At 41.2% G+C, this 13,393-nt stretch overlaps 1 protein-coding gene across 3 annotated transcripts in view; it reads right to left on the bottom strand.

Annotated features, from left to right (window-relative positions):
- GLIPR2 (GLI pathogenesis related 2) overlaps positions 1-13,393 on the bottom strand; it is a 62,093-nt gene that overhangs the window by 23,287 nt on the left and 25,413 nt on the right. The window contains exon 2 of one of the 3 annotated variants that reach the window (XM_044452880.1): positions 11,322-11,432. In XM_044452880.1, the coding sequence (XP_044308815.1) occupies positions 11,322-11,334 (13 nt within the window). In that variant the 5' untranslated portion in view covers positions 11,335-11,432. Of the gene's footprint in view, positions 1-11,321; positions 11,456-13,393 lie in introns of those variants that run through there. The other 2 variants (XM_044452896.1, XM_044452888.1) reach the window with 2 other exon arrangements.

The following is a 13,393-nucleotide window of genomic DNA, read 5'->3' as shown; positions in this document are numbered from 1 at the left end:
TTTTCTGGGTGAAATACAAATAGCTAAAAGTCCTAAAATGAACACACAGTTAAAAATATAAAACAGAATACAAAAGTATAAAATACAATACAAAAAAGCACTTAGGAATAGATGAGCTAAAACTGCCATAAAAATCTAGAAGTCAGTCTTTATAATGCCTGGGAGAAAAGTAAGGCCTTTACTTGGTGCTGAAAAGCTAACAGTGTAGATGCCAGGTGAAGCTCTTTGAGAAAGGCATTTTGTAAACAGGACTGAGAAGGCCCTCTGTCTTATAATCACTCATTTAGCCTCCTTTGGAAGAGGCAAACAGAGTAAGGCCTTCAAAGATGATCTAAGAGTCTGGGCAGGTGCATTACAGGTGGGAAACATCTGGTCTTACACTGTTTAAAGGTAGACACCAACATTTTGAATTGGGCTAAGAAATGGAATGAAAGCCAGTGCAGCTGACAAATTTATACCTAGGTCAGGGGTCAGCAACCCACAGCTCCGGAGCTGCATGTGGCTCTTGAATCCCTCTGCTGCGGCTCCGTTGCTCAAAACACGCGCCGGTACAGCCCCTGATCTGCAACCCGGGCTGGCACAGCACAGCCCCCAATCTGCGACCCAGGCCAGCACAGCACAACCCCTGATCTGCAACCCGGGCAGCCCCGATCTGTTTCATAAATGCAACACACTATAGTTTTTTTTATACATAGCATAAATGTAAAAAACAATATATGCAGTGTTATTTTCATTTCAGAGTTCAAAAGAGTTCTGTGGCTCCCGATGTGTTCTATTCTGTGGGAAATGGGTCCAAATGCCTCTTTGAGTGTTAAAGGTTGCCGACCCCTGACCTAGGTTCTTGTGCATTACAGAAAGCACATTTAGATTTCAAATTGACTTTATACATTGTTTTTGATTAATGATCTGTACACGGTCTCATACTATGCATAATATTTCCATATCTGAACAGACTGCCACCCAGCTCTGTTTTATTGATTCAGCTTAAATGTGTAGGAATCTGTTCTAAATCTGTATATATTGCTACAAAAAATCAGAAAAAGCAGTGATCACTCTTATCCTTTCACACAAAAGGTAAAAAGAAAGCCTTCTAACATATTATAATTATCCAACTGCTAATATCAAGCCTGAATAATCTAGCCAACAGTTAAGGGATGTTAATATTCCTTGAAGCTGCAACTGTCCTAGAGCTAGGAAACATGAACATTCTGTTGCTAACAATAAAATGACTAATTCTCTCCTTGTCTCTGTTCCCTCTGGAGCCTGACAGACATCCAGACACAGTGTGTATTTGTCAGTTTGGTAATCTTAGCATGATAGATTTCTTAGGGCCAAGGAAAAGAAGGGTAGCTAAATTTTCCAGCAAACATGGAAGCAGAAATTATGAAAGCTACTTTTTAAAAAAGAGCTTGAGAGAGAAAAGAATTATGCAAATTGGAATTCTCTTAATGGGTATGTCTAATCATTAGCCAGTTCTGCATAATGCATCTCTATACATTAATCCCTAAGGATGTCATCATAAACACATTTAGATACAGAAAATTTACTCCTGATACTTCCAGATGAAGAGCTCCAAGTACTACCAATTAAAAAGCAATGGACAGCTATTCAACCTTTTCATCCTTTAAAGGATGGTATTTTTCTTGTCAGAAAAAAAGATGGGGAAAATGGTAGGTGGGTTGCAAACTGAACATGACATCATCTGACTTCTCATAAATCAGGATGACTGCACAGTAAGACCTTCATCTGGAAGCTCCGTAACAGTCAAACAAATGGAACCCTGGAGTATTCTTATAATACTTTGCTTTGTAAAAAGCCCCCCTTTAATGTAAGTACTTTGAGCACTTAAGCTATATATCAACAACTACTTACTCCAATCAGTTCTGTAAATAAGCTTATCTCTTTTTACTAGCGGTGCTCATATGCATCTTGGCACATAAAAGTTTCCTACTGCTTATCTTTACCCTAAAATAAGCTTCATCTGCTACAGTATGAATCATCTTCAACCTGAATTTCTGATGCATATGCTGTTTATTTTTAAAATAGTGAAACTGTTCAAAACAATGTTATGTGTAATCTTTTCCACAGACATTTTAATTTATCCATTTTTATGCATACTGGAAACCAGGAGAACCCACACTTTCAGATAAATTATACTGCTTTGAACTCTGACCTTTGAACTCTGAATACAGAAACTGAAATGAGTCATCAAGCCTTCCTTTTCTTCACTCAGTCTTCAAAATGTTCATGACTAAGTCCAGTATAAGCCAGCTGTTTCTGCTCAACAAAGCACCCACAAGTACCATCTAGAGAAAAAATGGGACTATCAAAAATCATGCACTGAGCATCTTCAGAGTCTGAGCTAGCTGTCTGAGTTACACAAGTTAGTATTCACCTGGAAGCTGTGTCCTGCTTCAGTCGGTGATATCAAGCTTTAACTACAGTATCTTTCACTACAGAGGACCAGGAATTTAACATTCCCATAAGCCAGACCAAAGTGTGGAGACAGAGCATGGTGCAGATTCATGCATTCTCTCTCCTTGCCACTGTGGCCTAGTTGCACATGACAACACAGAGCAGACTGAGTTTAGTCTGTTGCTGAATTGTGGGCTGTCATTGCATGTGAACCTGCCTGAGTTATTAATTTTAAGCAATCCAGGAAAAGAATGCACAGTTTGTTGTTGGGCTGTGTACTTTGGGATGATCATAGTTAACAATGCAAACAATGCCCTAAACCAAAGGGCAGAATTCACATGTAATGATAACCCATAATTCAACAACATCTTGTATTCAACCCCGTAATCTGGGTTGTTCTTACATGCAAACCAGGCTTATGTGAATTTCTCTTTCTTTCCCATGAACAAGAACTACAGGAAGATCCATCCAAAAAAGACCTTAAGGTACAAATGAATATTCTAAAACATAAACTGAACCTCTTGGATACACTTACTAAGCAAATGAAATTGACCAAACAGAACTTCTTCGAAAATGCTAACAAACCAGGGAGATGGTTATCTTATAAAGTAAAGGAAAGAAAGAAGAGATTAATAAGTAAACTGAAGGATGGAGAAGGACGACTGCAAGTACAAAGTACACATATTAAGAAAATAGCAGATTTTTTTGCAAAGCTGTACCAGAATGATGAGATTCCAACTGAGAAAGTAAATGAATTTATCCAAAAGGGAAACCTGCCAAAGGTAGCAGAGACATACCAAAAAGTATTGAATCAAGAAGTAACCATCATAGAAGTAATAGAGGCAATTAAGAGATAAAAGAATAACAAAACTCCAGGCTCGGACGGGCTACCAGTGGAGTTTTATAAATCCTTTAAAGGAATTTTTGCTACGCTTCTTAAGGATATATATAATGCAGCATTGTTAGATGCTAAAATACCAAATACTTGGACAGAGGCAAGTATTTCATTAATACCAAAAGAAGACACGGACTTGACGCAGATTCAAAACTATAGACCTATATCACTATTAAACGTGGATTACAAAATTTTTGCCTCCATAATGGCAGAAAGATTGAAGAAGTATTTAACAGACCTTATTCATTCAGATCAAAATGGTTTTTTACCTAAAAGACAAATGAGGAATAATATGAGAACTATCTTGGACATGCACCATTGCACTCATTTCACATGCTAGCAAAGTTATGCTCAAAATCCTACAAGCTAGGCTCCAGCAGTATGTGAATTGAGAACTACCAGAAGTACAGGCAGGATTTCGAAGAGGGAGAGGAACTAGAGATCAAATTGCCAACATACGGTGGATCATGGAGAAAGCTAAGGAGTTCTAGAAAAACATCTACTTCTGCTTCATTGACTATGCTAAAGCCTTTGATTGTGTGAATCATAACAAATTGTGGCAAGTTCTTAAAGAGATGGGAGTACCTGACCATCTTATTTGTCTCTTGAGAAACCTATATGCGGGTCTAGAAGCAACAGTGAGAACTGGACATGGAACCACTGATTGGTTCAAAACTGAGAAAGGAGTTCGGCAAGGCTGTATACTGTCGCCCTGCCTATTTAACTTATATGCAGAGCACATCATGAGAAAGGCGGGCCTAGATGAAACCCCAGTTGGAATTAAGATTGCTGGGAGAAATATCAACAACCTCAGATATGCAGATGATACCACTCTCATGGCAGAAAGTGAAGACGAACTAAAGAGCCTCTTGATGCAGGTAAAAGAGAAGAGTGCAAAAGTTGGCTTGAAACTCAACATTAAGAAAACTAAGATCATGGCATCCGGTCCTCTCACTTCCTGGCAAATAGATGGGGAAGAAATGGAGGTAGTGACAGATTTTATTTTCCTGGGCTCCAAGATCACCGCAGATGGGGACTGCAGCCAAGAAATTAATAGACGCTTGCTTCTGGGGAGGAAAGCTATGGCAAATCTAGAGAGCATACTAAAAAGCAGAGACATCACCCTGTCAACAAAAGTGCGTATAGTCAAGGCTATGGTTTTCCCAATTGCAATGTATGGCTGTGAAAGTTGGACCATAAGGAAGGCTGAGTGCCAAAGAACTGAGGCCTCTGAATTGTGGTGATGGCAAAGACTCCTGTGAGTCCCTTGGACAGAAAAGCGATCAAACCGGTCAGTCCTAGAGGAGATCAACACTGACTGCTCTTTAGAAGGCCAGATACTGCAGATGAAACTCAAACACTTTGGCCACCTAATGAGAAGGAAGGACTCCCTGGAGAAGAGTCTAATGCTGGGAATAATGGAAAAAGGCGACAGCAGAGAATGAGGTGGCTCGATAGAGTCACTGAAGCAGTTGCTGTGAGCTTCAGTGGACTCTGGAGGATGGTGGAGGACAGGAAGGCCTGGAGGAATGTTGTCCACGGGGTCGCGATGGGTCGGACACTACTTCGCAACTAACAACAACAACAATATATAAATATAAATATAAATATAAGAGTTGAAAAGTTAAAAATGGTGCAAACTGTTAACATTATACAGAACTGTTGGAAGATCGATTATTCATGTATGATTAACCCATAACTTGACAATATTATTCAAGAGACATCTTGAAATATCTAAAAATACAGCGTTCATGAACAATATCAAATTATTGAACTATGGATAGTAAAGAGAATAAAGATACAGTAAGGTGCAATTTTATGATTATTTGGCTGGGGAATCTGGCAGTTGCAGGACCTTTTTCCACAGGGTTGTACCCTACCTAACTGTGCCTGATGTATCCTAAAGAAGATTCTTAGGACTTGTCATTCTCCAGGTAGTAAGTTCTTAAAGAATGAACAAAGAGAGGTCAGTGCCACATTCAGAATGATTTATAGTGAATCTGTTACATAAAATAAGCAGTTTTTAAAGAGAATATTCTGCTGAAGAAATTTGAAATTACTGTAACCAAAGGCTATTTTCATGCCCTAACCCAGGGGTCAGCAATCCGCGGCTCTGGAGTCGCACGTGGCTCTTGAATCCCTCTGCTGAGGCTCCGTGGCTCAAAATACAAGCCGGCACAGCCACCAATCTGCCAAGGCTCCAAGTTACAAAATACCAATAGGTGATGATGAGGCATCCACTCAGGAATGCCGTGCTACCTGGATAAGTAAATTGCTACATTCCTTTGCTATTGTGCAGGGAAAGAATGGAACAAGCTTCCTGCAGGCTCTCATGTTACTCAAACCCTGCTGAAAAGATTCTCTTTGTCCCAATGTAATCTCCTTCCTCTGAATGATAAAAGCTGTGCTTGGGACCTGTCACAATTCACATCACTTGACTGTTTATCTGCTAACCAGTCACTAAACACACCTATATCTGCGACATCCCCCGTAGGCCAATCATGGATAAATCGAAGAAAAGTTTCTGAAGAAAAACAAACGTTTAATGATACATGGGTAGATTCATTTGCTTTTACTGCTGATGAACTTATGGGGTTTGCTGTTTAATGCATGCAGCCCTTTAGCACTGACTTTGACTCTTCAGGAAGCTGTTCTCCTATTCAAAATAGATGAAAGGAGTCCTACTATTTTATAATGTAAGATTAAAAACAACAGTTTTTAGTGACTGAACAAGAGCTGCAGCTAAATCATAATGAAGATATACATAGCATTAAGGTAAAAAATGATATATGCAGTGTTATCTTCATTTTAGATGTCAAAAGGGTTTTGTGGCTCCTGGTGTTTTCTTTTGTGTGGGAAACAGGTCCAAATGGCTCTTTGACTGTTAAAGGTTGCTGACCCCTGCCCTAACCCATCCCATTAGATTAATGTATTATTTTAAAAAACATCTTTACTTAATACATGGTAACAGAATCATTTTTCATAGTAGTGGGCCCATCACAACCTTGCCAGAGGACTAAGCTTCTTGTTGGAGTTCTTTTTGCATAGTCCAACAGAAAATAGAGTGTCTCTCATACTTGTCCACCAAACACAATATCGTATTCTGCATTAAGTAATAGTATGCACAGTTGTAAATATACTTTAATATATACCTGGGCAGCTAGCAGGTAACATTACAACATGATGCTGTTGCTATAGTGATTCTGTTATCAGTATATTTTTCTTATGATTAAATCAAAACATGCAGAGAAGCATTAATGAGTACAAAATCTTGAACAATTACTGTAGTTTATACTATGCTGAGTTCACAAGTGTCTCATTATCCAAGAGGAATTAAGTACACCATTTAATTAAATTAATGGTTTATTGAAAAGAAATATAGCTTGCCCATCCATCACTTACAGGTTTCCTAGGTAATTCCATCACTGATAATATAGCTACCCCTTTCCAACTAATCTTAACTAAAATGGCCTATCAAAAACCAACACCTATAAAACATTTTACATGAACACACAAAAATAAAATGCTTCAACTGGAGCAATTATACTTCGACGGAGGAATAGAGCAATTATATTTGCCACCTTTGTTTCTAGCAAGTATTCTGAGCCTTTAAAAGCCACATAATGAGCAGAAATGTAATAGGTATCACGTTTGGCATCACTCAATCTCTTATGTTGGGCAGCTGTTACATTCCTGCTTATTGTACAGCTTCGAATGCCATAGAAACCAAGTCTAAATTATAGGTAGAAACCAAATATGACTTGAAACTTGTGGTCAAAATCTCTTACCACTTTGGATACAGTTGTCAAACTTATCAGACCTGGAGACTACAGCCTTGACTTTCTCAGCAAGGGTGAGAATGCTGGCTTTATGACCTTGCCAGCGCTCTCTCCCACATGGGTTAGCCTCTCCCCAGCCCCCTTGTCACCTCATCAGCCTTTCTCTCCTGGCTGATCTTGAGGATGGGTAGATTGAGGCACTGCCGAGACTAGCTCCAGGGGCTCCATTCCTGCAAAGAGGCTTGCCTACTGTGGACTCGATGGGCTACTGCCTACACCTGGCCCAAAATGCAGCAGGACTCTTTCTGTCAGTCTGACATAAGTTGGTGAAGCTGCTTCAAGGGGAGTACAAGGGTAACCCCCCCCCCCATAGTGTTGTTATTCCCTGTGCCTGGGGGGAGTGGGTTCTTCTTCAGAGGCCCTGTGTATTGCAGTGGTGGATGGGGATGGGACCAAGTGGGGAGTTCTGATGGGGTGGGAGTTAGTGTAGTGATGAATACCAGATTGGTACATAATAAGACCTCCCTCATCCACAATTTAATAGTGGATTAGGTGGCCAATCTGGAGTGCATAACTAAGATCTGGGTGGGTGAATGAGGGGGTAGTCTCTCCCAGCTCTGCCCACCTGGATACTTGGTACAGCATCAAGGTAGACTGGAAGGCTGGGGTGGGGTTGCCATGGTCTATAGGAATTCTATCTTGTAAACAGATACATATCTTTCTCTCCTGTCTTTCTCTCCATCTGACTCCTAATCTAGAACATCTGCATCTTGTGTTGGGCCTGTGAGACAGATTGGAGATTCTGTCCACCCCACAACCCAACAGTCTCCCTATCTGAGCTGACAGAAGTTGTCCCTGCTGTGATGTTGTTTCCCAGGCTGTTGGTTTTGGGAAATGTCAACATCCATGTTGAAGGTGTACTGTCTGGGGCAGCTTAGGATTTCATGGATTCAATGACAACCTTGGGACTGTTTCAACATGTTTTTGGCTCAAAATGTGAAGCTGGGCACACTAAGAATTGCTTTTATTCATCTGGCAGGGAGACAGCAATCTGAAGATAGGAGAACTTGAATCAGTTCCCTTGTCGTGGTCGGATCACTGTCTACTGAGATTTAGACTAATGGTGACTTTTACCCTCTGTAAGATAGGGGACTTATTACAATGGTCTGTTCGCAGAGACTGATGAATCCAGATGGTTTCCAGAGGGCTCTAGAGAATTTTCCAGCTGATATGGCTGGTGGTCCTATTGAAACTCTGGTTTGTCTCTGGAACAGAGATGATGGTTTGTCTCTGGAACAGGCAGTTGACATGATAGTTCCTGAGCACCCTCTCTGTAGTAGAGTAATGAAACGATTCAGGAGGCAGCTTGAGTGCAGATGGAGGAAAATTCCTTGTGAATCCAACTGAGTCCTGGTTTGTGCTTACAGTTCAATAAATTTGGAGGCAGTGAAAGCAGCAAAACACTATCTGACTGCCTCCATTCAATCTATTTGCCACCCAGCAGAACTCTCCAGGATTGTCCAAGGGCTATTTTGGTGCCGCCTGAAGCTTGCTGTAATATATTCATTAGGACAAAATTTCTTGTATTCATCAGTGCTTGGACTCCAATGTTAGAGAGTGGAATCAGATGAGATATCTAGAGCACAGCATGATCTAGCTATGTTGGATGAATTCCAGTAAGTACAGATTGAAGATGTTGCCAAGGTGCTTGGACAAGTTTGTGTAACCATGTCTGTACTGGATCCTTGTTCCTCTTGCTAATAAAAGCCAGAAGGCAGAGATCTGTAATGCTTCTGTATGAGAAGGCATGGTCCCAGGCCACCTGAAACAAGCACTCCTGAACAAACTTTCCCTGGACCCAAAAGAACTCAACAATTTTGGGTTGGTGCAAACATCCCCTTCCTGGGCAAGGTTCTTGAGCAGGTGGTGGCCAACCAGCTCCAGGCACTCTTAAATGAGACTGATTATCTGGATCCATTTCAGTTGGGGTTCAGGCCCAGCTTTGGCACAGAAACAGTTATGGTTGCCCTGTAGGACGATCTATGCTGGGAGAGAGTGCAACCTTGTTGGTTCTCCTGGACCTGTCAGCAGTTTTCAATACCATCAACCCTGCTATCCTTCTGGGATGACTGTGTGGGCTGGGAGTGAGGGGCACTGCATTGCAGTGGTTCTACTCCTCCTTCAATGGTAGGTTCCAGAAAGTGGTACTTAGGAGATATAGTTCTACCCCTTGGATTCTCCAGGATTCCCCTTGGATTCCCCAGGGGTCAGTCTTGTCCCCCATGCTGTTTAACATCTACATGAAAACGGTGAGTAAGGTCATCCAGAGTTTTGAAGTGCATTGCTATCAGAACACTGATGACATGCAGCTCTATTTTTCATTTTCATCTTCAGCAGGTGAGACTGTGGGTGTGCTGAACCGCCTGGCTGCAACAATGGACTGGATGAGGGCTAGCAAACTGAAGCTCAATCAAGACAAGACTGAGATGCTATTAGTGGGTGGATCTTCTGACCCGATGGAGGGAAATTAACCTGTTCTAGATGGGTTTTGCATTTCCCTTGAAGAAGCAGATGCAAAGCCTGCGGTGCTCCTTGGACCATCTTTGTCAATTGAGGCCCAGGTGACTTCAGTGGCTCAGTACACCTTCCACCAGCTTTGGCCGGTGGTTCAGCTACATACCTATCTGGACAGAGATAGTCTGCTATCAGTGATCTATGTTCTCATAATCTAGATTACTGCAATGTACTCTACATTGAGCTGTCCTTGAAGAATGGAAGTTGCAATTTGTGTAAAATGTGGCAGTCAGATTAATAACAGGGATCAGATGATCTGATCATATAACACAATTTCTGGCCCACCTGTACTGGTTGCCTATATCCTTCTGAGCCCAATTCAAGGTGCTGGTTTTAACCTATAAAGCCCTATACAGTTTGGGATACCTGATGGAATGCCGCTTCCAACTTTCTTCTACCTATGGTCACTATGGTCAAAGTTCTGGGACCTATCTCAAACTGCCACCTCCAAGGGAGGCTCAGTTGGTGGCAACAAGGAGAAGGACCTTTCCAATGGTGGCCCTCCAGATATGGAATGAACTCCTCATTGAGGTCCACTGGGCACGAACCTTATGATCTTTTCAGTGCCAGGTAAAGACGATCCTGTACTGCATGGGAATCCAAGAGCTTCTGGGGCCTGTTAGCTGCTAAGCCTGAATATTTTTCTTTTTTTAAAAAGTTTTTAATATCTATCTATATAGATATATAAGCTGTTTAATTTTATATTAGATTTTGTACTTTAATGATGTTTTAATGTGTTTTATACAATATATCTTATTTTCTTTAATGTGCTTTGTTGAACCACCCAGAGAGCTTCGGGTGTTGGGTGGTATAGAAATTAATTAATTAAAATAAATTTATGATTCTGATCCAGAACAACACTGCTCCACAAGAACATTTTGTTTTTTCAAAGCATCTTCTAGGTCACTGACTTTACCGCCACTGCCTCTTTCATTATGAAAACTATAGTAGTTCTAAATGTGACGCATGCAATGAAAAAGGGATTCCTGTTTGTCAGGGATACAGAAAAGGAGAAATGCTTACTGCCTCTCATGTTAGCCTGCACAGCTGTGGAGCCTAAAATCCAACATACCATGAAAGTTATTTGAATTCTTGCCAAATAGTCTGGTGCTACTCACAGCTTGCTTCCTGCATACCGTTAATCACAACCTCCCAAGAAACAAGTGCTTAAATGAAAGAATCATTGAGTTAAATTAAAGAATAATTGCATTAACGGGGACTTCAGTTTTTACCTCCTCCTTTGTCCCTTCTGTTCTTGTCCCTAATATTTCCCTCAGGGCTTAATTAGGGCTTTTGCCACCCTTCCCTCCAAGAGTTAGATTAAAACACTCTTGATTATGGTCATGGAGCAGACTGTTTAAAATTGTATTACCCTTACAACAATTGCTTTTGCACACTTTCTGCAGGTCACATTTTGGAATACCATATTTTATTGTATGCCAAACAAATATAAAGCATAACAAATTTACATTCTCTACAGTGCCAATTGGGTTTCATTTATATAAAGAAACTTATTCCAGGCTACTCTCTAGATAAAGGGGAGCCAATAAACTTTGAGATATATGGGAAATATCAAAATTCAGGTACAAGATTTTAGATTTTTTAAAATATGTGTACCCATTCACACACACAAATGCAAAATATAATTTTTTACCAACCTGATTTTCCCATAGTCACGCTGAAGTTAGAGAAACTGGATAAACTGCTTGCTTAAATTCCGGTTCTGCTTTGTTACCAGCAGCTTGCAATTTCCTGGTAGAGCTCCTTGCCTGCATGAAACAGACTGAACAGTAAAAGTGCAACCACCCATTCACAGAACTGAAGTACTCTGATGATGCCTTATAAGGAATAATGCCCCCCCCCCCTTAATTAGATGGCGCTTTGTGGTCAGGGATTATTTATCTTCCAGAATAGCACAGCAACGCAGGAAAACACAATATGGCTTCACATACCAATTTAGTTAAGCAATAGAAAAGTTATGTTCACTGGGAGGCGGGGGGAATAATACTTGAAAACATGCCAGATACATCTTTCAAAAGACAGCATTTACACATACAAGCAGGAAGCACAGGAGTCCCCAGAAGTGTAGTGTTCCTAACGATTCTGAATGATTTTAGTTTTTCAAATGTGCTCTGCTGATCTATGGCAGAGATCACAATTTGCTATTCTAACTACAAAGAATTGGTTCCCACATATATTATGTAACTTGATTCCTCAGCATCTGACAACTATACATCTGACAAATCAGCATCTGCAAACTTATACAGAAAAACCATCAACAGTATTCAATTCATGATGGCTCATTCATACTAGCAGGTTTGTAGTTAAAACTATTGCAGTAAAATATGAAGAGCACATAGGTGGAACAGCTCTTGAAACTGTTCATGAACAAGAAGCAAAGCAAAACATTCAGCAAGTTGTTCAAAAAGCTGGACAATCAATTATTAAACATGGATTTAAAAAAAATTGGATTTCTACATTAGAAATCCTGGAGCAAACCTATGGCCCCCTCACAACATCTGCCTCACCAGAACATCATTGGTGCAAAAAGGAAGCATCTGGCCTGGCTCTTCAGAAGCCTCCTCTTGGACTTTATAGGCAGGCCCACTATTGGACAGGATGAAGACTCCACCTGGCACCCTGCACCAGGGGCTGATGAGGGACTTGGGGACTGGTGGGAAGAGGATTCCTGGCTATTTAACATCTCTGCAGATGCCTGCTCTTCACTCCATGTTCCAACCACCTCCACTGCCTTGCAGAGGGGAAGTGTCTGCCTTGGCTCTCCAACAGTTGCTGTTTAAGAATTATGCTTTGGGAATTATGTGTAGGAGGAGGACCATTCAGGTGCTGCAGGGCAATGGGTGATACGGGGCTGGCAGAGTGAAGGAATGTTGCAGGAGAAGGAGGAGTTTGTCTTATAATTCTCTCTGCTTCTGGTTGTTCTACCAACTAAGGTACACTGGAGAGCAGCCTGAGCCATCCACAATCAATTTCACTGTTCCTTGGTAATGTCAGGTCAGTCTATAATGAAACTGTGATCATTCATGCTCTGGTTAGAAATGAGAGGTTTGGCCTGGCCTGGCCTGACTCACAGAGACCTGGCTCGGAGAAGACAGTGGTTCCACATGGGCACAGCCCTTCCCAGCTGGCTTTTGTGCTGTGAAACAGGTAAGGGAAATTGGGCAAGAGGGCAGTGTGGCTGTGATCTGTAAGAATACCATCCCTCTGACCAGCTACCCTGTAAAGAAGCTGAAATACATAAAGCATATATACATGAAGTTGGAGTCCAGAGACAGTCTAGGGATTCTTCTGGTATACAAACTACCTCATTGCCTTGCAGAATCTCTGGCCAAACTCACATAACTGGTCTTGGAATTAGTGTTGGATTCCCCCAGATTGTTAATTCTGTGGGATTCAATGCTGCTTTTGATCCAGTTTGTCTGGTGCTGCTCATAAATTCATGTTGACCATGGCAGTCTTGGGCCTGTCACAGTTGGTCTCTGGGCCCACACATACTGCTGGGCACACACTTGATGCTATATGCAGCTCTGAAGAGCTGGTTCTAAAGACTGAGGTTTCTGCACCCTCAGTCTTGGCTTGGTCAGATCATAGGCAAGTCAAGTCTAAGATCACACTCACTTTTTTGTGCCTCTGTAGAAATTATGGATCATTTAGAATGGGCCACCCACAAAGACTTATGGATTCAATAGGTTTCCAGTCAGCCCTAGGC

Source organism: Varanus komodoensis, unplaced genomic scaffold (genome assembly GCF_004798865.1).
Source record: "Varanus komodoensis strain SLA01 unplaced genomic scaffold, ASM479886v1 scaffold10, whole genome shotgun sequence".
Lineage (NCBI taxonomy): Eukaryota > Metazoa > Chordata > Lepidosauria > Squamata > Varanidae > Varanus > Varanus komodoensis.
Note: the sequence above shows the minus strand (reverse complement) of the source record. Positions and strands in the feature narration are given on the sequence as shown.